At 60.7% G+C, this 25,753-nt stretch overlaps 11 protein-coding genes across 11 annotated transcripts; all 11 read left to right on the top strand.

Annotated features, from left to right (window-relative positions):
• Positions 1-893: 893 nt before the first annotated feature.
• LMXM_09_1470 (conserved hypothetical protein) lies at positions 894-1,253 on the top strand (the record flags this gene model as incomplete). Its single annotated transcript, XM_003872781.1, has 1 exon — positions 894-1,253. The coding sequence occupies one exon, from the start codon at positions 894-896 to the stop codon at positions 1,251-1,253; it is 360 nt and encodes a 119-aa protein (XP_003872830.1).
• Positions 1,254-2,191: 938 nt separating this feature from the next.
• Positions 2,192-2,644, top strand: LMXM_09_1460 (conserved hypothetical protein; the record flags this gene model as incomplete). Its single annotated transcript, XM_003872780.1, has 1 exon — positions 2,192-2,644. One exon carries the CDS (start codon positions 2,192-2,194, stop codon positions 2,642-2,644), a length of 453 nt encoding a protein of 150 aa, XP_003872829.1.
• A 646-nt stretch (positions 2,645-3,290) lies between these two features.
• On the top strand, positions 3,291-3,686 carry LMXM_09_1450 (conserved hypothetical protein; the record flags this gene model as incomplete). Its single annotated transcript, XM_003872779.1, has 1 exon — positions 3,291-3,686. One exon carries the CDS (start codon positions 3,291-3,293, stop codon positions 3,684-3,686), a length of 396 nt encoding a protein of 131 aa, XP_003872828.1.
• Positions 3,687-4,631: 945 nt separating this feature from the next.
• On the top strand, positions 4,632-5,867 carry LMXM_09_1440 (conserved hypothetical protein; the record flags this gene model as incomplete). The annotated part of the gene is made up of 1 exon (XM_003872778.1): positions 4,632-5,867. One exon carries the CDS (start codon positions 4,632-4,634, stop codon positions 5,865-5,867), a length of 1,236 nt encoding a protein of 411 aa, XP_003872827.1.
• A 3,668-nt stretch (positions 5,868-9,535) lies between these two features.
• LMXM_09_1430 (ubiquinone biosynthesis protein-like protein,putative) lies at positions 9,536-10,099 on the top strand (the record flags this gene model as incomplete). The annotated part of the gene is made up of 1 exon (XM_003872777.1): positions 9,536-10,099. One exon carries the CDS (start codon positions 9,536-9,538, stop codon positions 10,097-10,099), a length of 564 nt encoding a protein of 187 aa, XP_003872826.1.
• A 757-nt stretch (positions 10,100-10,856) lies between these two features.
• On the top strand, positions 10,857-11,276 carry LMXM_09_1420 (conserved hypothetical protein; the record flags this gene model as incomplete). The annotated part of the gene is made up of 1 exon (XM_003872776.1): positions 10,857-11,276. One exon carries the CDS (start codon positions 10,857-10,859, stop codon positions 11,274-11,276), a length of 420 nt encoding a protein of 139 aa, XP_003872825.1.
• A 1,216-nt stretch (positions 11,277-12,492) lies between these two features.
• Positions 12,493-14,211, top strand: LMXM_09_1410 (conserved hypothetical protein; the record flags this gene model as incomplete). Its single annotated transcript, XM_003872775.1, has 1 exon — positions 12,493-14,211. One exon carries the CDS (start codon positions 12,493-12,495, stop codon positions 14,209-14,211), a length of 1,719 nt encoding a protein of 572 aa, XP_003872824.1.
• Positions 14,212-15,961: 1,750 nt separating this feature from the next.
• On the top strand, positions 15,962-17,575 carry LMXM_09_1400 (hypothetical protein, unknown function; the record flags this gene model as incomplete). Its single annotated transcript, XM_003872774.1, has 1 exon — positions 15,962-17,575. The coding sequence occupies one exon, from the start codon at positions 15,962-15,964 to the stop codon at positions 17,573-17,575; it is 1,614 nt and encodes a 537-aa protein (XP_003872823.1).
• A 775-nt stretch (positions 17,576-18,350) lies between these two features.
• Positions 18,351-20,318, top strand: LMXM_09_1390 (conserved hypothetical protein; the record flags this gene model as incomplete). The annotated part of the gene is made up of 1 exon (XM_003872773.1): positions 18,351-20,318. One exon carries the CDS (start codon positions 18,351-18,353, stop codon positions 20,316-20,318), a length of 1,968 nt encoding a protein of 655 aa, XP_003872822.1.
• Positions 20,319-21,638: 1,320 nt separating this feature from the next.
• LMXM_09_1380 (conserved hypothetical protein) lies at positions 21,639-23,381 on the top strand (the record flags this gene model as incomplete). The annotated part of the gene is made up of 1 exon (XM_003872772.1): positions 21,639-23,381. One exon carries the CDS (start codon positions 21,639-21,641, stop codon positions 23,379-23,381), a length of 1,743 nt encoding a protein of 580 aa, XP_003872821.1.
• Positions 23,382-24,367: 986 nt separating this feature from the next.
• Positions 24,368-25,174, top strand: LMXM_09_1370 (conserved hypothetical protein; the record flags this gene model as incomplete). The annotated part of the gene is made up of 1 exon (XM_003872771.1): positions 24,368-25,174. The coding sequence occupies one exon, from the start codon at positions 24,368-24,370 to the stop codon at positions 25,172-25,174; it is 807 nt and encodes a 268-aa protein (XP_003872820.1).
• Positions 25,175-25,753: the final 579 nt, after the last annotated feature.

Genomic DNA, 25,753 nt, shown 5'->3' with positions numbered 1-25,753 from the left:
GGGGGTATTATCGCGTACAGTAGGTGCTTTAGAGGTGCCCGTGGCGGGGGCATATCAATTTCTGTCTCCTCCCCCCCCCCCTCCTTCATTCCACTCTGACGGTTTTGTCTCCATTCATACACTTGTGCGACTTATTTTATTTCGTCGTCGCAGCGGAGTGTCGTCGTCAGAGGACGCACCGGTGGCGTGATGCTGCGCAAGGCATCAGAGAGAAAAAAGCTTATCTTCATCTGTTTGTGCGGTTGTGCATGCACTGGTCGAGGAAGTGCATGTGCGCCCGTGCGTTTTTGTGTGCGGATGTGCGCGTACGCTCTAACGAGCAGTGTCGCGTACTGAGTCCTTTTCGTGCCTAGCCACACCCCCATGTCACACGCACAAGCAAACCCTGTGCCAGAGCCCAATGTGTGCTATCGAGGCACCCACGGCAAAAGAGAGGATGGCAGAGAGAGAAAAGAATGGGAAAGGCGCGGATATGACCGTTTGCCGGGCGAGCTACTTCTTACCCTTTCCTCAGACTTGTGACCTCTCCTCTATCCCCCCCAACACGCACACACACGAGATTGAGCGGCGGAGACCGTGCTGCTCTCAAAGTTGCGCTTCATGCTTCCCAGTTTGAGAGCTATGGTAACAATGTCGGCAGCGCAATCCGAGAGCACCACGGGTGCGTACAAATTATGTCAGGGCTGCTGCTTGGCCTGCAGCTGTCTCTCTCTTTACCTCTTTCCTCCTCTCTCCCTTTTGGTGGTGCACGCACATACACGCGACAATGTGTTGCCGTGGCACTAGCTTACGCGCGGTATCCTACTCAGGTTTTCCCCCGCCATCACCTCACCAACCCTTGCGCTCGGTCGCTCTGCGTCTTGACGAAATTAGTGCCTCCTGTACATTTGATGATGCAGCGTCTGACTTACGCTGCCATGAAGGCGCTGGTGGCGAAGAAGCAGTCGGGTGATCTGCACATGTGCATTTTGGACGTGCGTAACGCCGATGAAGTGGCAGAGGGCGCCATCCCGGCCTCTGTCAACGTCCCTCTCGACCAGCTAGAGACCGCGCTTCAGCTGACGGCCGACGAGTTCAAGAAGAAGTACAGCGCACCCAAGCCGGAGGTGTCAGATCATGTTGTGACTTACTGCCTTCGCGGCATGCGCGCGGAGAAGGCGGCTGCCGCACTTCATTCCAGCGGCTACACAAACGTCGATGTGTACCCCGGCAGTTGGGCAGAGTGGTCGGAGCAAGAGAAGTGCGCAGCATAGGCAAGCTGGCGCTTCACTGCCCCCCCCCCCTCGCTAGCCTTCATGCACTTACTAACACCTTCTCGGCGCCGGCACCACGTGGGGGTAGACCCACACGCGTGGTGCTGCAGCTGGCAATGCCAAGGCGGCATGAGAGATATCGCTTATTATGTTGCCCTCTGTTTCGTCAAGAGCGTTGCTTGCCGCTTAATCGTTGGACCTCTCCTCATCTCCGTCCCGCTGCCACTTTGGTTTTTCTGTCTGTTTCTTTTTGAAGGTCATGTTGCCCTAGCCGATGCCAGTGGATGTGCTAGAGTGATTCCCGTGAGCAGAAAGCATAAAAAGTGTTGACTGGGCGGTGCCATTCATGGTGCTGCCCCCTGCCGCACCGAGGCGCCAAAGGAGACGTTTGTGCATCCGCGGGTAGACGTCACCCTCCCACTAATCTCTAGGTAGCTCATCGGCTGCAACGCTGCCTCGGTGTCAACCCCGCTGGTGTCGATGAGAGCGCAGTGTTGTCATCACACGAGCGAAGAGCATCGATGAGTGCGGCTCTCTGGTGGGTTGCGGTGGATAAATGGTGGAAAACACGCCGCACCTGCCGTCTTCAGTTCGGCTTGGTGTGCTGTACCCCTCATCACTTCTTCGCTACGCCTCTCTCTCTCCCTCTGCTTGTTATTCATTCCGTGCTTCCGTCGTGCGTGAGCTAGTTTACTTTGGGGGAGTGCATTTCGTGCCATCGCTTATCTGGCCTTACGGGATGGCGGCTCATGTCCGCCAGAGGATCAGCACTGTTGTTTGCCCTTCGTTTTGCGTCTCTCAGCCTATCCCCTTGCGCGCCTCCCTTAAGCTGCAGCGTTCTCTTGCACTTCAGAGCAAGTGCTGGGGTACCGTCGGGCAGACAATCGTCTTCTTAACATCGTTAGCGTGCATCCCACTGACTTTAGCGCTGGTGAGCAATGCTTAGACAAACGTGGTGTCTATGCCGGTACTTGAGCATCGACCAGGTGGCGAAGATTGTAAAAGCGAAGCAGAGTGGCAGTTATGCTGTCCGCGACATCCAACTCATCGACGTGCGATCGACGGCCGAGGTGGCGGCGACGGGGATGATCCCTTCTGCCATTAATGTTCCGCTACCGGTTCTGCGAGATGTTCTCAGCCCGGACAGTATCCTCGAGGATGCTGAGTTCGAGTTCTTCTTCGGCGGTCCTCGCCCCGTGCAAGGAGTGACTCAGATCGTGCTCTACTGCGCCCATGGCGTCCGCTCTGCCATCGCCTGCGAGATCGTAGAGGAACTTGGCTTTGATAACGCCGGCAATTTCTCCGGCAGCTGGTCTCAGTGGTACCATGCATACGGAACCCCCAGCACCTCTGCGGCGGTGCCAGAGTCTTTGCATACTCCACTCAAGTGAATGAGGTTGCGCAGACAATTATCTCGTTACCGTGTGCAGGATCACTCTATTCAGCTTTTCTTACGGTGGCTACAACGCCTCTCACTCGGACTGCACCTCCTGAGCACGAAAATGTGGCGACACTTTGCCTGACTTGTGTGCAACATCTGCACCCCGTGGGATACTGCGAAGGAGTCGCGCATGCCTACCCATTGTATACCGGAACTGCACGGTGCGCTCAAGCTGCTGGCCAACACTCTGGCATCCACGAATGGCGTCTCCCTGCGCTCCTGCGCATATGTCCGCTTCATTTTTCTCGCATCCCTCTAAGCAGCTGCTTACCTTTGTTTCGGTCCCTCGAGACGCTGCGTCCAACTGGACTTCATGCCTCCCCGCTCTCCTCCTCTCCATCTTCCTTCTACTTGCCACCTTGAGAACGCGCTCCGTCATCGCAACAGAGGCGACCGCAGCCACGCCCTCACCCTCGCGACGCGCACTGTACGTACACTTGCCCTTGTTCTGGGGTGCGCGCATCTGCGAGTCATCGGCGGAGAAGAATCGTTGTTGCCCCTCTGCTCTCATAGGACTGCCATCTCTCCAGCTATCTACGCTCCGCACGATACGACTGTTGTGCACAATAGCGCTCAGTCCCTTCTGTTTCGTTGCGATGTCGCTGCCAGAATTTACACACCCCTTCAATGTGTACGAGGCCCAGGCGGTCGTGCGCGCGCTCCAGGCCGGCAGCGCGAACGGGGTGTACCTGCTGGATGTACGTGAGGAATTCGAGGTGCAGGCCGTACGGCCGCTTCCACACGCGCTAGTGATCCACTTTCGCGACCTCTACGACGCTATGCAGTTGCGGGAGTCGGCCTTTCAGAAAAAGTACGGCATGCGTCAGCCACACAAGAAAGACCGCATTCTCGTGTACGCCTTAAACCAAGTCCGTGCCTCCTCGGCCGCTACCTACCTAGCGGCGCGCGGCTACAAGTCCGTTGTCTTCCTGGATGCCAAGATGTCAGAATACCTCGACTCGACGCAGAACAACCTGGATGAGGATCTTTAGTCCTGTCGCCGCAGTCGTGCTCCTCGCTGAGGAGTCGAGCTTGCTCTTGCAATGACCGTCGCGTGGGCGGGAGGGGTCGTTCTAGGACGCTTGAGGGAAGAGAGCTCATGAGCTCTGTAGCGCTGCGCCTCTTCCCTCAAGCTCACACTCCGACCTGTCCGTGCTCTCACACATGTGCAAAACCGCAGTGACGCTGAGCGGCGCTGCCGCTGCTCTTGGGCTCTGCCGCCAGTCTCATCTTTCCCGCATTGTTCTCCCGTGCGTGCGTTGGCTCGCTTCCTCGTTGGTGGTGCGCGTGCCGCCGGCGGTGCCACTCCACGGAATACCGAAGGAAGAAAAGCGGGACAGTCAGACGAGAAACCGACCGAAGCAGCGCTTTGAGCCGCGCGCCGTGCGGGATTATGGAACACAATATTGATACCTCTGGTGGCGCTCAACTCTGCCGAACCGTTTGCTTTTTCTCTCAGATGAGCCCCGCACATGCTGCGTCTCCACCTCCACCACCTTCTCCCGGCCCCCTCGCACTCTTCTTACGCCCCACACGGCACGTGATATTCTGTGCTACCGATTTCCCCTCCCTCTCATCAGCGAGAGTGTTGACCGTTCGAAACACGTGGCGAAGGTGACAGTGGTTGGTGCGTGTTGGCGTGTGCGCTCGCGACTACTGCGCCGCTGCCTTCTTGTGTTGCTGTAAAGTCAACGTGGAAGGAGCTGCTGCGGTGCGGTTGTTTTTGTTGGCTGCAAGAGCGTCCACCTCCTCCTTTGTAGAGGCACTGTCGCACACACCGAGACATACACACTCATACGTTTTCCGTAGCCACCCGCCGCTGATTCTGCTGCGTTGCTGTCCTGCTGCGACCCTTCTTTTATACGTGAGCAAAGACAAAGAGCGAGCGTCCACAAGAGCGTGCCACGACGTGCTTTACTATCGGACTGCCTGTCATCATGCACGGCATCCGCCGGTGGCACGTGCGTTTTGTTAATCGTGCGTGCCAGTCTCTGCCTGGTTCCCTCGTATTTTCGGCGTGCCGGCACTGCGCGACGGTTCCCACGGAAGACGATGTGCGCAAGGCGTACAAGATACTTGGGGTGCACACCTCGGCCACTTTGACCGATGTGAAGAAGCGCTACGGAGACCTCGCCAAGGAGCATCATCCAGACGTGTCGAACTCCTCTGCGACTTCTAGCACGAACCGCATGACAGACATTAACAACGCCTACAACACGGTGAAGCAGTTTCATCAGGCGGGCAGGCGGCTCTTCGAGGCTACGCGCGCGCCAAGCACAGGTGGGGCATCCAACTCCTCGTCCTCCTACTCAAAGCAGGAGAGTGCGTACCAGCCCTGGTATGAAGACATGGACCCCCTCATGTACGAGCTCATGTGGGAGGAGATGCGACGACAAAACGAGGAGGACGGCTTTGCCCGAAACATGCACGCGGAGGCGTTTTACCGCCCCAACGACCGATGGCGACCACCGCGCGGTAATGCCTCAGCCAGACCGCGGCAGTCGTCCGGCAGCAGTGACGGTAAGCAGTCACACGCTGGAAAGAAGAGCTCGTCCTCGACGACCTGGCCTGAGGAGCAGGTGAAGGCGATGGTGAACATGTACCAAGATGGCAAGAGCTTTGAGTTCATTGCCAACGCTCTCGGGAAGGAGAGTGCAGCGGCGGTGGTGGAGGAGTTCAACCGGTGGAGCAGCGACAATCAGCCGCAGCGGCGCAAAGGGGCGAAGCCGCACCACGCAAGGCGGCACCGCCACCATGGGGGACACGGGTTCTTCTACCATACCGAGTCGCCGGACGAAGTGCCGTTTGAGCTGTATGAGATGATGGAAGAGGAGCCGTACTACGATGGCTCTTCCGAGGAAGATGGAAATCCGTTCGGGTACTATCCAGGCGACGGAGAGGCGTACGACATGCCATCCGCGCACGCAACCCCGTTCTACGGCGTGCATCAGATGAGCGGAGGCCCCGCGCCGTATGGGCGCTTTGAGGAAGTCGCGGGTCGCGTGTACAACTCGTCGCGGAAGATGTCGCACAGGTCCATGCGCAACCACCGCGGCGGCCCTCCTAACAAAAATAGGCGCTACGGCGGAACTTCGAGTAACCACAAGGGAAGTGGCGGCGGCTTTCAGTCGGGCAACGGTAAGAGTCACAGCAGCGGCGGGGGCAAAGCATGAGCCTACTTCCCTAATGCTCTCCTCCTCCCGTGGCTGTGTGTTGGTCGTGGAGACGCGTTGTAGACATTGTGCTCAGCGGACGCTGCACTTTGGACAGTGCTGCGTATCCCATTTCTCCTCTCATTCTCTGCTCAAGGAGGGGATCGTGCGTGACACCGCCTCTCCCCTCTCCCCCGACCGTGCTCTTCCTGTCTGAGACAGCCACCATCGATGATGCTGCAGCTTCATCACGCATTTTCGTCACCATATCGTGGTGTGCTTTCGGGTGGCAATGATGGAGAGGCGGCACCGTAAAAATGTTAACAACTGACTCGATTGAGGCCACTGAAGCACTGCCACTGGTCTTACCATGTGCTTGGGCAAACGTGCGCTTCCCGCCATGGAGGTGCTTGGGGGAGGGGTGTTTGTTTTCCGTCGCATCTTTGTTGTACTTCCTGACAGGGGGAGGAAGACACCAGTGCACGCCTGCAACGCTGGCGTGATGACGATGCCCGCTTGCGCTTTTGTCTTCTCTCCACTGAACTTTGCCGGCGCTGCGGTGAGTGCGTCCCGGTCTCCCGCTGCCTCGCATCCATGTTACTGTCAATGCCTTTTTTTAGAGACTGTGAGTGAGATGCGCGTGATGGGTGGGCGACCCGCTTATAGACAATACCCAGATGTCATTCTCATGATGTCCCACTGCTCCTCCTGCTTCCTTCACTCTAACGGTCTTCGTCTCTCACTCTCACAGATCGCGCAGAGAGCAGCCTGCAGCGGCCTGCCCTCTCTTGATAGACTCATCCGTGCCTCCCTGTCGACGCATCTGCCCGCGCTGCTTTTCTCTCTTAGTGGCCTCCTCGTGTCTGCAGTGTGGAACCAGTGCTTCACGCCTGAGTCTGACCGTGCTGTGTCGTTGGCTGAGCCCCTTCCGTGTGCCTCCACGCTGCGCACTCTTCTCCAGTTTTTGGCATCTGCGCTCCATTCATCGGCCCCCACGCACACTTCCGCATCCCATCACACGCACGGGTACAGTGCTCTCGCGTTCGTCTCGTGACGGACTGGTCTGCTCTTTGCTCGCCCACTCACGTTTCATCTCTCTTTGGGTCGTCCGGGTGCTTCGCGGATCATGTCCGCTGAGCGTGGTGGTCGCCACAGCGTGGGCAGCCAAAATGCGATGATCCTGTCGTTGTAGGTGGGACCCTGCATATTTCTTCTCATCGCCTCCTCGATGTGGACGACGACTTACCCGTAGGCGAAGACCTCGGAGAAAGGCGAGGAGCGGGGGTGGTCGCGGCGGCTATGCGCAGTTGCCGTCATCGGACGGCGGCGCCCGCTCTTTCTGAAGCGTCCTCGTCAAACCCAGCCCCACGACGGGCACGCGTGAGCACCTCCTGGCCACGCTCAGCTACCTTGGCGTACGCTTCTGCAACTACGCCACCGTCGGATCACTGATGGCGCGCATGGCGAGTGACGTCTAGGTGAACGTGCAACCAGTTCAAATGCTCATGAGCTTGGCCCTGGCCAAAGTCATCACGGCCGTCGGCGCCATGTTGGTGTGTTTTCCTGTTTACTGGCGGCGTGCGATGATCACGCTGGCGGTGGTCGTGCTCACCATGCTCACCACAGGGACGTACGCGCGGTGGTCGGTCCGCATCGACCGCGGCGCCTGAGACGCGCTGACGCAGGGCAACAGCACAGCCACCGACACCTTCTCGACCGAGGAGCATGAGAAGTTTGTGGCAGCGATGGGCACGGCACTGAGCAAGACGCCCCGCAAGGCCATTATCTTTTTCAGCCCCCTTTTCATCGAATACGCTAATGAAGCCGGACGACGCTGCGGAGACGTCTCGTGCTCCCTCTCCGCCATTTTCGGCGTGTTTGCTTTCCTTTGGGCGTCGGCGAGCTATTCGTACTTGGACGTGATAGAGTGTGCTTGTGACACCGACACACGTGGCCGCAAACGGTTCACCTCTCAGCTCTCAAACCTGTACGGGGCGCTCTGATTGCTGTATCACCATTCCATGCAGTGCTTCTGGCTTGCAGTGCAGTCGGTGCCTTACCGTGAACTGTGTTGCCGACAACGGGTCGCCATTCAGCTTCCCAGCTCTCATTTTTGTGAGGAAGCTGGCACACCAACACATCACTTCGCCCCCCCCCCGGTGGTTTTGAACAGATGCCATTGCTTACGTAGACTGGGGAACAAGAGAGTGCCTCCCACCCATATGTGTAAGCACAACTGCGACGGCGCAAGAAGGTGTCATGGCCCGTCTTGTGAGCAGCGGGATGTGTGCGTGTGCTCTCCCCCGCACAAGAAGATGCTGAAGTTGTGCGCAGCCAGTGTCCTGGCGACGGGAATAACGTTTCCGCGAATCGGAGAAGGTGTGGTCCTGACCGATAAAGCTGCTTAACGGATAGCTGGGACCCGAGAGTGTAGAAAAAAACGCGACGGTATGTGCCCCCCTCCCCCAAATGTGGACGGATGAGGTAAAAGTGCATGCGGCCAGCGGGTAGCGGCACCAATGCCCACCGCGTTCCTTTGTCTCTTCGTCCTCTCTCTCGACCCGATCGCGCGAGGTCATGTGCGTGCGTGTATGTGCTGTGACAGGCGAGAACGCCGCCGCTGCCCTCGAGACGGTCGTTTGCTTGTGTGGGAGTCCATCGTCAGCGCGTCTCTGCGCTGCCGCGCTTCTCCTGTGCGACCGTCCCCGGGACCCCCCCCCCTCCTCTCCGCTGTCTTTTGGTTACTGTGTGTGTGTGTGTGTGTGTTGCTCGTTAAACCTTCTCAGCCGTAGCCATGCCGCGTAGGCAGTGGAAGGCTGCACAAGGTAAGCTGCGGTCGCCTGCATCGGGCGGAAGGTGCCGCCGGAGGAGGGCGGGCGGGAACAGAGAAGGAAGAGGCATTGCTCTCGCTTTCCTCTCACCTGTGTTTCTCGCTCCGTCTGCAGTGAACCCCTAATAGCGAGTGAAGTGTGCCTCTTGCTGTTCTTGATCAGCAACCCCGTTTGCAGGCGCTGTCGAGACCCGTGAAGGCATACGCGCAGGCATTGCGTGCCACCTCCTGACGGCATGAACCTCACACTTTCCTTCATCGTTTGCGTTCTCCCGCGTGGGGTCTTTGCTGCAACAGGACGGAGCCGCTGCACTTTGTGCAACGCACCCGTATCGCCCCATCTTACCGACCCACTCTCCCTGTCCTTGCTCTCTCCATGCTGTGCGTGTGTGCTGCCTTCCTTCTTCAGCGGGTGTGAGGCGCGACGCATAACCATAGCAGCTCTCCTACCACCCTTGCCGCTCTCTTGCGCGGACCGAACGGTCCACTGCCTTCACCCCTCGCCACCGGCGTGCTTTCGAGCACCAAGTTATTCCCATTACAGGGAGCCCGCACGGCCCTTGCACGGGACAACTGCAGCCCGAGTCACTGCACACATAGGCTTTACGAGACCGCACGCGCAAAACGTCTGTGTGAGTGCGCGCACGTGCGGCGTAGTCCTGTTATCTTTGCGTGCGCGGTAAATCGACTGCTCTGTGTACACGCCATGCAGTGGGTGCCGTTTATTGCAACTGGTGCTGCGTTGGCTCATCGAGCAGGCGCCTTTGCAGTTGAAAGCCTAAGGGCGATCCGCGATCCGACGGATGTAGATGCAGTTTCCGCTGTGGGTGAGCTCAGCTCGCTCGATTCGCTGGAGAACATGAAGAACTGCATGATGGCTGACCAGCGGGGCCGCAGCATTTTGAAGCACAAGCCTGTCGTGGGCGATGAGGTGCTCGAGTTTAGCCGCGGCCTCGCACCATCCACCTTCGGCTTCAGGTATGCCGCCTACATGGACCGTAATCTTTTCCTGCCAAGTGGGCGAACGGCGGTGAAGCACATTGCTGATCCGACTTTGGCGTATGTAATGACGCGGTACAGGCAGTGCCACGACTTTGTGCACACCATTACCGGTTGTGGCCGCTCGATAGAGGAGGAGCTGGCGGTGAAGATCTTTGAGTATAAGCACACGGGTCTGCCTCTTGGGCTGCTTTCGCTGCTGGGTGGAGCGCCGCATCTGTCAGCAGCGCAGTGGGCACGCATGCGGCTCTATTGGGAGTGGGCCTCTCGCAACGCGCCTTGCTCCCGCCACGGGGAGCCCGCCGTGCCCATGTACCTTAATGTGCCGTGGGAAGACATGCTCGCCAAGGAATACGATGAAGTTGTGGCGTATACCGGTATTACACCGCTGCATGAATTCCTCGGGAGGCGCCAGAAGCAATGAATGGTGCGCGCTGTGTCGACTGGCACAGAGGTGAACCACACACAAGAAGTGAGGAAGGAGAGGCAAGATCACGAGATGTGGAAGGCCACCGCCGCCCTCAGCACCGTCTCCCCTCCCCCCCCCCGGGCGCATGCCCCTTCTTGTGCATATTTGACCGCGTCTTTCGTCTCTCTTCTGTCCTGTGCGTACCTGGCGTTGTATGCGCAACTCCAGAGATGCGGCTGTCTGTTGCGTTGTGTGCGTGCGCGTGTGCGTGTGCGTGTGTGCGCTATTTACAAGCGAATTTGGTTGCTTCTTGGCTATGCACGTGCAGTAGAAAGCATGCGCGTGTAGGTAGGTGCGCGAGAGAGTGACTGGCGCGAACTCGCCGTGCCAACGAGTGACCCTTCGACATCGGCAACAAGGCAGCCTCTCTCTCCGTCACAGGCCTCTCATGGTGCCGCCTGTGCGATCGCATTGCGATGCATGACGCCTCTTCTACCATCTCTTCTCACTGCATGCGAGCGTATGCGGGTGCGCGCGCGTGCACGAGATGCCTTCACTGCTGTGCTAGACTTGTTTACTTCCCGACCTCTTTTGGCTTCGCCTCGCTACATGACAAGGTCTCCACCGTATCCGCCTCTCGCTCTCGTCCACCGCCACGCCAAGCCAGGCACTCGCATACACATACATAGTTGTTTACAGAGAGACCCGTCGTTCCGTCTTTCCCCCCTCCCCTCACACACCTCCTTTGCTTCGCTTCCTGTGTCTAGCTCGAATGCCGGTGGACTACTCCAAGAAGCTGGACGCGCTCCGGGAGCTGTACGAGCGTGTCCAGCAGAAGGACGCCAACATCCCGGAGGACATGTACGCCGCCGCCGGCGTGAAGAACAAGGCGCGCCTGAAGGATATTGAGAAGGAGATCAGCACCACGAAGAAGAAGGTCTCCCAGGAGGTCAAGAAGGTGACGAACGAGGAGATTGAGAGGGAGTACGAGGCGCTGGCCAAGGAACACAAGATGACGGTGGAGGAGTTCAAGGAAACGGTCATGGGCAAGGATCGCCAACCCACCGCCGGTAGTGAATTCTCTGAGCGCCACGCTGCCCAGAGGAGGGAGCGGGCGGAGCAGCGTGATCTAAAGGAGACCCGCCGCCAGGCTGAGCGCGGCGACTTCGACATGGCAGTGGACTACGTTTAAGGCGCGCCGATGCCTTGGTTGGCCAAGCCGTCGCCGTCGTTGTTTTCTAGGTTGCTCGTTTTATCCCCCCCCCCTCACACACACACACACACGCACACACACGATTTCGCCTCGACGCCATGATTAATGTCGTGCGCTTTGCAGCCTCCAGTCACGCACGCTTGCCATTGCGGCGCTTGTCTCCTCTGTGGCAAGCACGCATGCTCCGCCCCCCTTTCTCTCCTCACAGACACACCGACAGATAGACTCGACCCAGCGTCTGTGCACGCGTGTGTGCGCGCGGCGCCGTTTTGTTTCTCCCCTGCCATCACGTCTGGTGATGTTGTTCCCCCTCCTCCATGTTTGCATTATCATCTAACTCAGCAGCGCAACACGCCCACTCCCCTCCACTTCCCTCTGCGTGGCTTCACTGAACATGAGCCCATGGGATTTGTGTATGTGCGGGTTCGCCGGGCGGTGCGCAAGTTGGCTCTCGCAACGCGTTTCTTGGCCTTTTCTCCACGGGCTTAGACACGAATGCAGAAGCTTCACTGGTGCAGCACCGCGACACTGGCGGTGACTGCAACGGGAGGACTGCAGTCCGTCGAAGGGAGCACCAATAAGATACAAGCGAGTGTCGGGACATGGGCGTACGCGGTAGTGTGTCTTGGCGGCCTACGTATGCCGCATGTAACACGCACGCACGCACCTGCGAAGGCGACACTACGCTGGCGCGCCCTTCCGCCACTGGAGCCCACCCACCTACCCACCCCTCCCTCCCTTCACTGCCCCCTTACCTTCACCATCCTTCCAGTGCCTTCGACAGCGGTCTTATCATTCTACTACCAATCCAGCTCTTCATGTGGACTCCGGCAACGTTGTCTTCTCTCTCGCGACCCTCTGCCTCTCCTCCTGCACTCACCGCCGACTGACTCAGGTCGGCCGCGCAAAGCGAGTGCGCAACCTCTGCGGGGATCTCCTCCGCAGGCGACGCCGCCGCGTTTTTGTGCCTCTGGAGTGTGGCCCTTGCACTGTCGCTCCCACGCTTGGCGCGTGCAGGCGCGTTCAGCTCGCCTTCCCGTTTTCCTATCCCCCTTTAGAGCGCAGCCGCTTGCACGGAGGCTTCTGTGCGTGCCCGTCTGCAGTGCTTCTCCCTGACGCACCTCTGTGGTGTTTTGTGTGACTGTGGCGCCTCTCCGGGTGACGCTCCGCACTCGGTCCGCCGTCACTGGAAGCGATGCCTCCCTCCACGCTACACCGCGGCAGCGAATGGCTGTCACAGTGCATGCGCGACGTCAAAGCCGCAAAGCTGCGGCAAACCGTTCGACCGTACTCAAACGGCACGCCCGCCGGTGAAGCAATGCCGGTTCGCACCATCGTTGCCACCTCCCGCATCCACCGTGGTGAGCACCTTGGCACTGTGAAGTACGATAGCATCATGACAGGAGAGCGCGCCTCACAGCTGCTGCGGCGAGCTTGTCGCGGAGTGCCGTCACAAACGGACGCGACCGCGGCAACTGGCCTCCAGCCGCTCGCCGCGCAGCGCTTTGATGATCTGGTCAGCCGCATCTCAGCGCTCCCTTCGGCAGCCTCGATGCCGCCACACCTACTGCTCTCCCGCGACGCGCTGCTCGTGACCGTGGCTCTGTATCTCACACGCAGTCCGCTGAACGCTGACGTCCTGCCTCCCGAGAGCCCACTGCGTGTGTGGGCCGATGCACTGCCGCGCCGACCCCCACCAATGGGTGCACTGCTGCGCCGCAGCTTCCTCAATCACGACGACGTCGAGCCGCTACCTCGTCGACTGCGGCTTGGGCAACGTACAACAGAAGTCGCTCCTGGTGAGGATGTGGCGGCGGCCTCGACAGAGCTCATGGTGCAGGCGGTGGAGCAGGGTGAGTTGGAGCTCGCTGACCTGCAGCGACCGGAGATAGAGACAGCCCTCACGCCGACGGTGCTCACGAATTATTTTAAGGGGCGCATGTCCGCCCTGACGCAGCGACAGCGCCAGTCGCAGCGGGCACGCGGCGGGGTCGCCGAAGCGGAAGAAGGCGCCCTGCACCTCTTCCTGACGTGGGAGCGGCAGCTGCAGACGCACCTTGTGGACGCCTTGCTGCCAGTGCTACTGCTCCCGTATTGTGGGCCGTGCGCATCCAAGTTGGAGGCAGTGCAAGACTCCGATGTTTGGCTTGGTGAAGAAAGCGCGCTGCGCTGGGCGCACTTCATGACTCGCTCCCGTGCGGTCAACCTGAACTGGCGCCGCCCTGGCCCTCCGCAGCTGTCGATTGTGCCGTTTGTGGACATGCTGAACCACACAAGCCGCGCGAATGCCAACGTTGTCTACCAGTGCGAGGACAGCGGCGACGTCTGCGTCACGGCCTCGCGCACAATCGAGACAGGAGAGGAGCTGGTACTGCGGTACAACCACATGGGTCAACGCGGGTGCCTGTTTGGTGACCAGCCCCGATCGCCGCAACCTACCGCTGAGCACGGGCGCGGTCGATTGTCTGGCAAGGCGGCTGCCGTGGCTGACGAAGTGCACCGCATTGAGAAGCGCCAGTACTGGGAGCTGTACGCCTGCGACGAGGATGAGGAGGCCGCGCAGCAGACGGGCCACACTCCCTCCACAAGCTCCACAGCTCGCACACGCAGCGGTACCTTCGACCCTGCGTCACCAACAGCTGTCGGGCAGCAGGAGATGGCGCGGGAGGTGCAGTGGCTGTGGTGCTTTGGTTTTCTGCGCAACAACGAAGAGAAGAACCGCGAGGCAGCGCTGCTGTGGAGTCGCGGTCTTCGCAACCGAATCGCGCATCTGACGGATGTCCGGCGCAAGGGGCGGCCTGGTGAGTTCGTAGTTGGCGTGCCAGAGGGACTCCAGCGTCTGCGCGAGCAGCGCGAGCAACTGGAGCGAAATCGGTACAGCAACAACAAGGTGTTCCCCCCGCAGCAGTTGTGAGCAGGCGAGCTCGCCCTCACAGAGGAGCTGTGTCTCCTTGGCGTCTCCTGCAGGCGCCCCCCCCCTTCTCGTCACACACTCCCACTAACAAACAGACAGAAAGATGACAAAGGGTGAGCGCATGTACGCGCGAGGGCCTTTGCCTCCTCCTCAAGCTCTGCGTTGATGTACTCTCGCCCTGGGGGATGTTCCCTGCGTAAGGATGCACTCGACAAACGGGTCTCTTCCGCGCTGCCCGAGGGACGGGGTGCCTCCTTGGCAAGCAGAGTGAGGTCTGACGGCATTCGCGCGCACGTTTTCGATGGCGCTCTCTCTCTACGAGCGCGCTTTTGCGCCTTTTATTCTTCTTACCCGCCCCGCCCCGCCTCTCACTCTCTCACATGGGGTTTCTCGACAAGTGCACAGAGATGGTCTTTCCGTGTGGATGGCCGGCCTTACATCGTTGACGCACATGTCTGCGCTTGATGTAGCCCAGAGTATCGTGTCGTGCTCCTCTGATAGGGACGTCCTGCGTCTCTCTCAGTGGGGGCCCTTGTCGCGCGAATCCATACAAAGTGCTTTTCACGCGCAGGCCCTTCGCATTCACCCCGACAAGGCGAGTGGGCCTGTCTCCGCCTCGGAGGCGCCATCCATTGCCGCGGCTTTTGCGATGCTGGTGGGTGCGCGTGACCGCCTCTTGCAGCTGCTTCCGCTGTCGAAGAGCGTGTGGGAAGGCGTGGCGGTGCTCTCGTTTCCATTCGGTACAGATGTCGCGGCAGTTTCGACCTTTTCACACCACTGCGGTGAAGATAGTTCGACGTCTGTGAGCGGGTGCACCGAGCGTGAGGCACGTGTCTGCACCTCGCATTGGGTGCCTGGGGCGAAAGGCTCGCCACCGGCGCCGGCGCTCTTTGCTTCGACGTGCCAGACGTTCGGGTGCCTGCGAGCGCTATCGCAGGAAGACGTCCAGGCACAAGAGCGCGTGTGCTCGTATTGCCGGACTCGGCCGCGCAAGTGCACAAGATTCGGATGCCTACGCATGGTCCACGGAGCGGTGCTCTGCTCAGAGCACGGAGAGTAGCGCTGGACGCATCCGTATCCTCTCCGTGTAGACGCGTTGCGTGCACCGAGGGACAGCAGCAATGGGCGCTATAACATCCGCCCCCCCCCTCCTTCTCAACTCCGCACCGCCCTGCATGCATGCACCTGCGTGAGGAAAGGAGAAGAGGCTAGGTGACATGCGTGTGAGCTCAACGGCTTCCGATCTTCCCTGCTTCGCCTCTCTTGGCAAGGCCTCCTTGCTCCTTGTGAGCCGCCGCGTCACGGGCGTTTGGTGACTGATGCACATGAAGCAATGCTTCTTGGCGTGATGCCGTCCCCAGCTGCGTCGTGGCTTGAATCGCGTCGGAACGTGCTGTTGATGGAGACGCCACGAGTTGCCATGGCTTTCCGTTGTTGCACTTTTCCGCTGTCCACGATGCAGCTCCCTTGGTTGGTCTTGTGCGCCGGTCACTTTGTTCTCTCACGAGCCACTCCGCCCGCTTCCATCCCCTCTTCCTCATCACTGTTTGCCACTTTGATGGTCAGCGTACGGGCACACTTGAATACCGGCACCGACAGAGAAAGTGGGCAGACAGGCTATCGCTCCCGGTCTGCTGCACATCGTATCGTCACGTGTTCTTCACCGTCCCCTCCCCCTCCACCACCCACCAGTCAGCTAAGCGCATCCCCCCACCATCCCCTCCTCCAGTGCTTCACATTTCTCGCACATATGGATTTCTGGACGCAGATGCAGCGGCGACGTATTAGGCACCACTTGCGCTTTATCGACCGCTATATCGTGTTCGCGGTGTTGGGCGTCGTGGCATACATCCTCGTAATCAGTCTGATCGCCGAGAGCCTGGCCATTGGCGTGAGAGAACGCGCCAAGGCGAAGGTGTCAGCAGCGGAGGCGAAGCATGCGACTGGGTCGATCCCGAAAGAGGTCTTCTGGCCGCACCGCTGGCCGGCCGCCCCAATCCCTGAGGTGCACATCATACAGGAAGCTATGGAGTACGTCACCGCGTCACTCACGAAGGTGATGCCCTTCACAAAACACTTACCGGAGGCACAGCTTGCTGCGTGGGATCTCGTGTTGCTTACCGGAGCCAGCACTGACTGGGCCCCAAAGGCAAAGGAACTGAAGGCGGCGGCTGAAGCGACGCTGAGCGCAGCGGCATCCGCTGCGTCCTCAGAGGCGCTTGCTGCCGTGCGCGAGGCACTCGAGAGTGCGGCGGTGGTGTGGTCGATGAAGGGTGAGGCCGGTGAGGCGGATGAGGTGCGGGAATTGTTGAAGGATATGTCCGAAACACCTACGCCAGCAGTGACTCCAGCTGCCTCCTCGTGGTCAGCATTTAGCCGTGAGGTGTGGAGCCGCGCCACAGCCGGGGGTGCCTCATCCCCCACTGAAAGCATCACGGCGGCATACGACACCTTGCGTAAGGCCAGTGAGTCGTACTGGCGTCCTGGCGAGCAGGTGGCAGCGGTGCCGCCGCTGCATGACTCGCACCTTCTCCCCTTGCGGTCCGGCACCTACGACGCAGTAATTCCTTTTACGCGTCTCTTGCTGCAGTTGTGGGTGCTGGGTGGACGGCGGGACTCGGACAAGCAGCTTGTGGAGGCATACGATGCTGCTGTGATGTCGATTGTGCAGGACCTCTTCTACACGCGCACCGTCACCGCGGGGGCGCAGGCAATGAACTTCACGTTTGTAGGCTCTCGTGCAGAGGCCTTGGTGCCCGTAGCCACACCACGCATGTGCGCGCTGGCCGGAGTGTTGGCCCAAGGCATCCGCTACGGCGCTCATCGCTACCCGGAACGCCCATCCTCTGCGCGGTACAGTGAAGACAATGTGCTGCAGGCTGCTGAAGCGCTGGCCACCTCGTGCTTCCAGCTGTACGCCGACCCAGCTGGCCGCAAGCTGCGTAGCGCCGTCTACGTCACCGACTCTGGCCCCGTGCCAGGCTACACACGCGCCGACAACAGCGACGGTAGTGCGTCCCTGCGGACCTCCTACTGCGACGTTCCCGCTGTGCTCCTGGAGTCCTTCTACGAGTTGTACCAGACAACGCATGATGCCATGTACGGTCTGTGGTCGCTACTCGTGATGCGGCAGGACACTTCTGACCACTGCGGGTTGCGCAAGACGGACATTACCTCTGCCATGCCATGGCGGCGCCACATTCGCGAGCTGCGCACTCTTTGGCTTTTGTTCCATCGCATGGACTGTCTTGTGTACCGCGGCTCGCGAGGGTCGCGGGGGACGTGCGGGTTGGCCACTACCACCATCGTCTCGCCCATCACTGGGCACCTTGTGTCAGTGCCAAACACGCCAGCAGCGGTGTAGCGCCTTTGAGCCCCGTGGCCGAGGTGTTTTGACACAGGGACGACAAAGAAACGTGAAGAAGAGGCCCGGCGGTGGAAAGCCGTCGCAGCCTCGAGGGCGACGTGTGCGCGCGACTGCACGCAGCCGCTCGTTGTCAGTGTTTAATGTTCTTTCCTTGCAGTGTTTGGCTTGTCCGACTAAAGCGACCTGCTCGTCCAGCTGACGTTGTAAACATGCATTATCGCTGGCTGATGCAGCTGTGAACGCAGCCGGAGACCCCCCACGCATAGGCGTGGCCGCACCGCCTCACAGGCGTGCATGTGTGGTGGGTGGCGAGCCCTGAAGCGAGCGCAGAGAAGAAAGCGGTACGCAGTGAACAATGCCGCTCGATCAGCTCGCAAAGGGGCGTGTGGCGCCATTTTCACTGACCTGCACGGCGTGGCTGGTAGGGGAGTCGCGTCTCCAGCACCGGACGTGCGTCTCGTGATGTTTGCTGCACTGCGTACCCCGTCCAGAAGTGACTGTCACCGCTCTGCCTTCGACTGCCCCTCCCCCCTCCCTTCCCTCCTCAGTGCCCCTGTCATGACTGAGAGGAACTCTGAGCTTCCGTGCACGAGTTCTCTGCTGTTTTGCGCACCCGCACCAAATCCAAGGCGCGGACGGGAAGGGAGAGCCCCCCCCCCCCTCCGCACGGCACACCCTCACTTCACCACTCGTTCTCCTGCTTAGGGCAGCAACGCCTCTTGTTGTGTTCGTGTGTCACGTCATATAGGCTGCACAGTGCACGTTGGGGCATATGGGGTTTTTCAAGCGGACCACCTCGCTCGACTCCATTGGCGTAGTCTACGATGAGCTCAATCCGCGGTCCCGCGATGGGGCGGCGCCGCACGGTGTGGCGAGGGGGCGGTCAGAGAAGTGTGCCTTCACTCCGTCGCTGAACGTGGCCCGCATCGATGACGCGTTCTCAGAGACGAGTGTCACGGCTGACACACGCACGCGCTCCTCGTCGTACCCGGTCACCACGTCGTCGGTGCGCATGCATCACTTGCGCGAGGCGTCAGGCGACTTCACCTTCACCGGGCAGCCGCGCGCGGTGGTGAACTTCCGCTCCTGCATCACCGCCAACGACGCGCGCAGCCGATTACACGCCCGGGCTGGCCGCGGCAGCGATGGAGACAACGTGGCAGAGGCGGTGTTGCCAGTGAAAACGGGCCCGTTCTCAGCAGACATTGTGTGCATTATACTGCTTTACGTGGACACGAACACGCACGCAGACATGGTTGAACTCGGCAGCGTGTGCCGCTTCTGGCGCTTTTACGCGAACTTGGCACCGCACTGGACGTACTTCCGCTGCAGGGAATGGAGGAAGCAGGTGAACCTACCGCACGATGTGCGCCGCATCGTCGCCAAGACAAAGGTGGTGACGCGTGACGAGTACATCCGAGAGCGCATGAAGGTCGAGGACTACAAGAAGAAGGAGTACATCATCGGCACAGCAAAGCACATTCGGTGGTGTGTCGCGACAGGGATTATGGTGGGGGTGATGCTCACGGCAAACTTTGTCGTCGCCTACTTCTTGGGGTTTCTCCGCACGGCGCTCAGCTCCGACTTGAACCTCGGCATCACGACCTTTGTGCTGCTCATTGTTGCAACACTTCTGGAGATAACCCTTGTCATCTTCCCGCTGGCTGGAAACTCCGTCTCGAGCACGAACAAGCACAGTACCATGCGCATCCTCGCGTGGTGTGTGTTCATGCTCGTGTGCAGCATGATCCTGGGCACCATCTCGGCCCTTGCTTTCACCCGCGTTCAGGCTTCGAGGCACGTGCTGGACGGGCCGACCATCGACCTCACAATGTCGGCACCGTGCGAGGCGTACTCGAGCAAGAACCTGCCGAGCTTCGCGCTGGTGCCGGCGGAGCTGAGCGACCTGCGGTGGCGGCCCATCACCCTCGACGAAAACGAAAAACAACTGATACCGTATTGTGTGACGAAAAGCGGCGAGGGCTTCGACACGGCGCCCATGTGCTTTGTTCTTATGTACTTCGACGCAACCTACTCCTCGGCGGTGTTCCAGAATGAGTCGGCGCTCCTGGCGGGCAGGGACGTTGGCACCCACTACGCCATATTGTTCGATCCCTTCTCCGTCAGTGTGCAGATTAGCGGGCTGTGGTGCAACAAGTCGGGCCTCCCGCAGGTGGTGGCGCTGTCGCAGCCCATGTACTCGAGCGTCAAGGCGAGACGTGATCAGCTCTACCCCACCACCGCAGACTGGCTCGACCCGTCGAAGCGGCCGACGACCTTCTCCACCATTAGCCTGCGCTGCAGCTCAGCCATCAATCGCGAAACGACGGAGAATCCGCCGAAGTCAACCGAGCTGTGGTACGGCAATGCAGCAGCGTGGAAGTGGTACTATGTCCCACTGGTGACGACGCACCCACAGGTACGAAGCGCCTTCCAGCGGATGCACGACCACTTCCTCCACTACGCCTTCCTGTGCCACATCACCGCCGGTGTTATGTGGGTCATAATGCTATTCGCACAGATCATCTTCAAGACGGCGTCGAACATGATCTTAGGCGTGGCGACGACAGCGGCGCTGGTGTGCCTGAACCCGCTCACGATGATCCTCTCCGGCGCCCTCTGCGTGAAGGTAAGCGACTCCTACTTCATGTGCGACGCTGGCTCTGGCGGCGCTCTCATCGGCGGCGGTGTTGGGCTCACATTTCTGGTGCTGACCATCTACGTCACGGCGAGGGAGTGAAGCCGACTCACCGGCCAGCGTGCTCACCCTGAGCGTGCTGCTCACTCGCTTTTCGGCGTACCCGATAGTGACGTGTGATGCATCGGGCCGGTGTGCCTCGATGCGTAACACACTCACCCGGAAGAGTGGCAATGCTGAAGGCGTGGTTGTGCAGAAATCGCAGAGCTAGGTCGCCTTCTCCCCTGCCCTCCCGTCGGCTTTCTTGTGGCGACACGCCCCTTTGCTGCTGCGCGGACCGCTTCCCTACCTTGCGCTGTGACGAGCATCCTCCATGGCCCCGAGAAGCGCCACGCCCGCTACTTCCGTGAAGGATGTGGCGGCGCCGCTACGGAGAAGTGCTTGCGTACTTTCTCACGTCTTTCTCGCATCCAGCTCACTTGTGCCACGCCTGTGTATGTGCTCGTGCATTCGCCTGAGCCCACCCTCCCTCTGATGACGGGAGGGCACACACACATACACACACACACACACCTCTCAGTGCGTGGTACCTCAGGGCCCCGTGCACCCCTCCCCCCTCACCCCCGCCCCTTCTATCCCTGCCAATGTAGAGCCCACCTCCGGCGGTGACAGGGTCCGGCCCTGGGGTGACGACGGTGCGTCGGGGCGGCCGACGGCAGTGAACACGTCTGTGCCATCCATACGATGGGCAAAACGTGTCAGGGCGACTCGAGCGTACGCCTCACCCGGCCCTCGCACGGCCCACGGATGTGTGGGGGAGGAGCCCGCGTGCCACCCCGAGAGGGGGGATGCACCGGGGCTGGCGAGCGGCATGACGGGGAGCGGCTGTGTGGGGGTGGGGCAGTAGAGCTTGAGGCAGGGCTCGGTGGTGGGGCGTGGTGTAGCGCTCAGCGCGTGCTGTACGGCAGACAAAATACGCACGCGCACACACACACCCCGCCAACGCCACCAAAGAGCGGAAGTGAGCACAAAAACGAAGACCGCAAAGGCGGTGTGCGATGGTGAGGAAGTAGGGCAGGCGTCTTGGATGGGTAGCACGCCGCACACCGGCACTTTTACTTACCCTGCCCTTACTTCCACATCTATGTGAATGTGCTTAGTACTCGTTGCGATGAGGCTGTGCGCGGGACTCCTTACCTGTGTGCGCCTGCCACCGTCTCTGAACCCCCTCCGTGTTCGCTGTCTTCCCAGGTCCCTGCGCCTGGGTGCCAAAAGTATGTTTTCTTACGCGCACCCCCTCTACCACTCTCTCCGGTCCTCTTCACTCTGCGCCTTGACGCGGGTCGCTGTCTGACGTTATCACTCTGCTAGTCTCTCTCGTCTGATGCTCCCACGCGCACGACGACACACGTGGTGCTCAGCATGTTCAACGCGTCGCATGTAGATGAGCTGTTCGCCAGCACCACTCGCGCTTTGCAGCGCTCGCAGGTACTGCTTGATGAGCGGCGCAGCGTCATGCAAAGTCAGCAAGGCCTTCCGCCCATGTTTTGCGTCGCCTCATCTTCAGCTGCCTCGACCTCCATCGGCTCAAGCGCCGCGGCACCGTGCGCCAGCACGAGTAGCAGCTTTGTCGATACCGTCCGCTCCCTGCAGTCGCTCGGTGAGTTTCGAGCCTACGTCGAGGCGGCCGCTGAGATGATGGAGAGGGTACGCGAGGAAGGCAAGGCACCGTCTCCGGCGATGCAGCAGCGGCGCGCAAAGGGTCAGGATTTTGCGCTGCTGCAGAGCATGACACGCGGACTGCGAGGGGCGATGACGGCAGCGTGGCAGACGTCAGAGGCGACAGCCGCGCTGTGGGCGTCCTCAACGGAGGCTCGCGGTGGCGCTGAGGAGGCGGCAGACGCCGAAGACGCAGCGTCGGCAACGGCGGGAAACGCCTTGTGTGCAGCACCGGGTGCACACAGTGGCAGTACGCAGAGCAGCGGTGCGCAGCTCGCGTCGGCGCTTATCTTTAGCGCCTTCTGCGTGGACCTTGCGATCGCGGTGCCCCGTGCGGCCTCCGCCATCGCGGCGGAGCTGGCATCTGTCTTCCAACCGTCTATCGATAATGTCAGGCCGCCATCCCTGGTGTCGGAGTGGGTGAGAGATGGCAACGTCAAGCTCAGCGCGCTGCTGCGCGACGTCGCTGCTCTGCTACCATCAGGGGTGAAGACGCGCCTCGTCGCGCGCCTCGCTGACGTACTTTTTCGACCCTCTCCCGTCTTGCCCTGCTCCCCACAAGAGTCCTCCGGCCGCCCCCTGGGGTGTGAGCTCTTGAGCGGCGGCCAGCTACTTCTGCCGTCTTTGGACTACTACCTGCTTGAGCAGTATCCCTCCTCGCTCGCGTCGCGGTGGTTTCTGCAGCCGCTGCAAACTACCGCTGAGCACCTCCGCGCCGACTATTACGCGAGCGCCGACCAGTTTCACGGACAGTGTCGCTGGCTCCTTCGACTTGTCTTGACGCTCTTGTACGCCTGCCAGTCCGCCGCCCTGCCCACCTCAACGTCATCCCGGCCACCGCTGGAGCGTCGATGGCGCACCGCGCAACGACTCTACGATGCGTGGCTGATTCCGCTCGAGAAGACATTCGGCAGCGGCACGGCGCGGCACGGCATGTCGATTTCGTTCAACCGCGCCCTTGTGCAGCCCCATAGCCACGTGGTGGAGCGCCTGCTGTTTGCCTCATCGCCCGCCTCAGATGGCAGCGGCGTCAGCAAGGTGGTGCAACAGTCGCGTGAGTGGGCCGGCATCCTTTACTCCGCGCAGTACCGCCTTCTTCTCATCCTTGAGAAGCTGGCGCACTCGGAGGTGGCGCAGGCAAACGGCACCAGTAGCACCTCTGCGAAGCAGCGCACTTACGAAGCGATGCTGCGCCAGAACGGCGGTAAAGTGAGTGTTTCCCTTCTGCAGACCCTCGCAGAGGACAAGCAGCTCGTGCTGGACGAGACGCCGTCGCGCTCGCCGGAGGGGCACCGTCTGTACAAGCTGCACGACGGCCTGCTCGATGACAGCGGCAAAGCGGTGTTTGTGTACTTGGACGATGGTGCGCTCTTCACGAAAGTCGGCAGAGCTCGCGCCTTCCAGCGCGTCAAGAGCGTCGAAGAGATTTTCAAGCCGCTTCAATGACGTCTGTGTGCGTGTCAGCGGCTCACTGCGGCAAGGGGGTGCGGCGGCGGGGGTTGCTGAGCACGGGCAATGATCTGCAGAGAAAGAAGGCGTTGTGTGCGCGTGTGAGGGAGAAGGGGGGCGAGGAAAGATGTGCGGCGCCACAGCAGGAAAGGGCGGTTCAGCGCACACTCGCCACTCCGCCCACTGCTGCAAGCGGCGAGGCGATGCGGCGGGGTGGCCAGTTGAGAAGCTCTCCCGGCGTACTGCCGGCAGCTTACCGTGCAACGCTTCCTTTGGAGCCTCCAGCGGCGTGCACCCAGGCGCGTATTACGCGGAAACTAAGTGCGTGAGCGCTGCCTCTGGCTGTCCGCCGTCCGAGCTTCGCTGTGCCAGTGCGGCGCTCTCTGTCCGGTCATGCCCACGGTGAGCTCTTGTTCTTTGTGAAACAGAAACGGCAAACGGAGCGGGAGACGGCGCCCGTTGATCGAGCACTCGAGGGGTGGGAAAGGAGAAAGAGTGGTTCAGCAAGGCTTTGGCGGCAAGCGTCGTGCTGCTCCGTTTCGTCGATGCCTCCATGCTTGCCTCACTTCTCATGTGCACCACCCACCCACTCTGTGTGTCTCTCCTCCCACGAGCTCACTCTGACTCTCTCCCATCCTATCCTCGCCACTAATCACACCGCTGGCCGCCCCGCCACCCCCCCGTCCCCGCAAATGGAGGCATACACACGGGCACACACAACGGATAGACTGTATCGCCGTTCCTCACATCGGCGCACCTGCCATCCCACTTCCCCCCCTCTTTCCCCCTACTTGCGCGTCGGGCAGCTCCGGCATAGGCGCGCGTTGTCCTCACCTCGCGCATCAGGGGAGGCATACACCGCTTCGGGAACCTTGCGCCCAGGCGACGCCACGAAAGGGCAGCGCGCATAGACACACGGCGGGACGAAAGCCGGAGCGCACACCTCCGTGCCGGCTTCTCTCTGCCTGTGCACCAGCCCTCATATGATGATGCCCTCGACAGGCCCTCGGAACTCCCCCGTGCGCCTGTCGGATGCCGCGGGGCACCCACATGAGATGGATAGACCTGTGATAGAGAACTGTGCGCAGGCAAACCCCCTTCTCGCCGCTCCGCCCAATCACCGGCACAAGGCAGGCGAGCAATCTGTGGTGTCGTGTGCACCATCAGGCGCCCCAAGTGCTGTACTTGCGTCTGATGTCGCCGCTCTTCTGCGACACGCGGTCGTCCGTGACTTGATTCGCGAGAATGAAGGCATGTTGATGGAGATCGCGGGGCTGCGGGAGACGAAGAGACGCTGGTGCGCAACTCAGCTGCGCCTCGTCACACTGGAAGAGAGTGCCGCTCGTGGGGCGCTGAAGGCGGCGGAGTCGATCGCGCGTGGGGTGTGGGCTACCCGCGCTCACGCCTCCCTGGCAGCGCACGTGCAGCGATTAGAGCAGCAGCTGAGCGATGAGGCGGAGGTGGCGGCGGAGCTGCGGGGATTCGCCGAGCTGGCACAGGCGCAGCTGGCTACCAGCCCACGGCCCCAGGCGCATGGCGCCACACCCGAGAAAGAAAAGTACGCGTCTCCACATGCCAAGGCACGGCGAGGCAGCGGGATGGGTAACGTGGATGGTGACAGTCAGCGCGCCAGCCTCGAAGAGATCACGAATGTTCGCGGGTCAGTGAAGCGGCTGCGCAGCGTAGAGAGCAGCGACAGCATTGGAACTCCACGCGGCCAAGCACGGCGCACCAGCAGCAGCCAGAAGAGCCCCGGTGCCCTCACGAAGGTGCGCAAAACGATTTACTGAAGAATGGGTATGGCAGGCCGAAGGGCAAGGAGGGAAGGGAGCGGCGCTGCAGCAGCCTCGCATCACCCGCACTGCCTCACGCACTCGTTACAGCTGCTATGTGCCTTTCGCTCAGTCATCAACGCAAGAAGCGAACGATACATATACGTTCTCGTGTGTCGGCCGATGCCGAGAGAAGGGGATCAGGAGGGATGCTTCTCTGCCTCTCTCCTACTCTCTCTATCTCTTGTGCGCGCCTGTGCGTTCCTCATCGCTGCCGTTCGCGCCGCTGTTTCGCGGCTCTTCGTGTCTGGGAGGGAGCGGCGCGACAAGGTGAGCACGCCATACAAGTGCAAAGGAGTAGAAGGGTGCAACCGTGCATCATGCGTGTCTCACGTCTCGATTCTCTGACGACAGCAGATGGAGGAACGCACATGCGAACGTGCTCATTACACCCCCGCAATGCCCTGTGCAACGTGCGTAATCCTCCGCGACTTTCCGCGTGACGCGTCCCATCTCGCTGCGCAGTCATGCATGACCGAATCACGAGGCAGTCCCGTGAGCCACCGCGACATCGTCATCACGCGAAGAGATGAAGAG

The sequence above is a fragment of the Leishmania mexicana genome, chromosome 9 (assembly GCF_000234665.1).
Source record: "Leishmania mexicana MHOM/GT/2001/U1103 complete genome, chromosome 9".
Taxonomy (NCBI): domain Eukaryota; phylum Euglenozoa; class Kinetoplastea; order Trypanosomatida; family Trypanosomatidae; genus Leishmania; species Leishmania mexicana.
The sequence above is the reverse complement of the archived record's forward strand: the minus strand, read 5'-3'. Positions and strand labels throughout refer to the sequence as shown.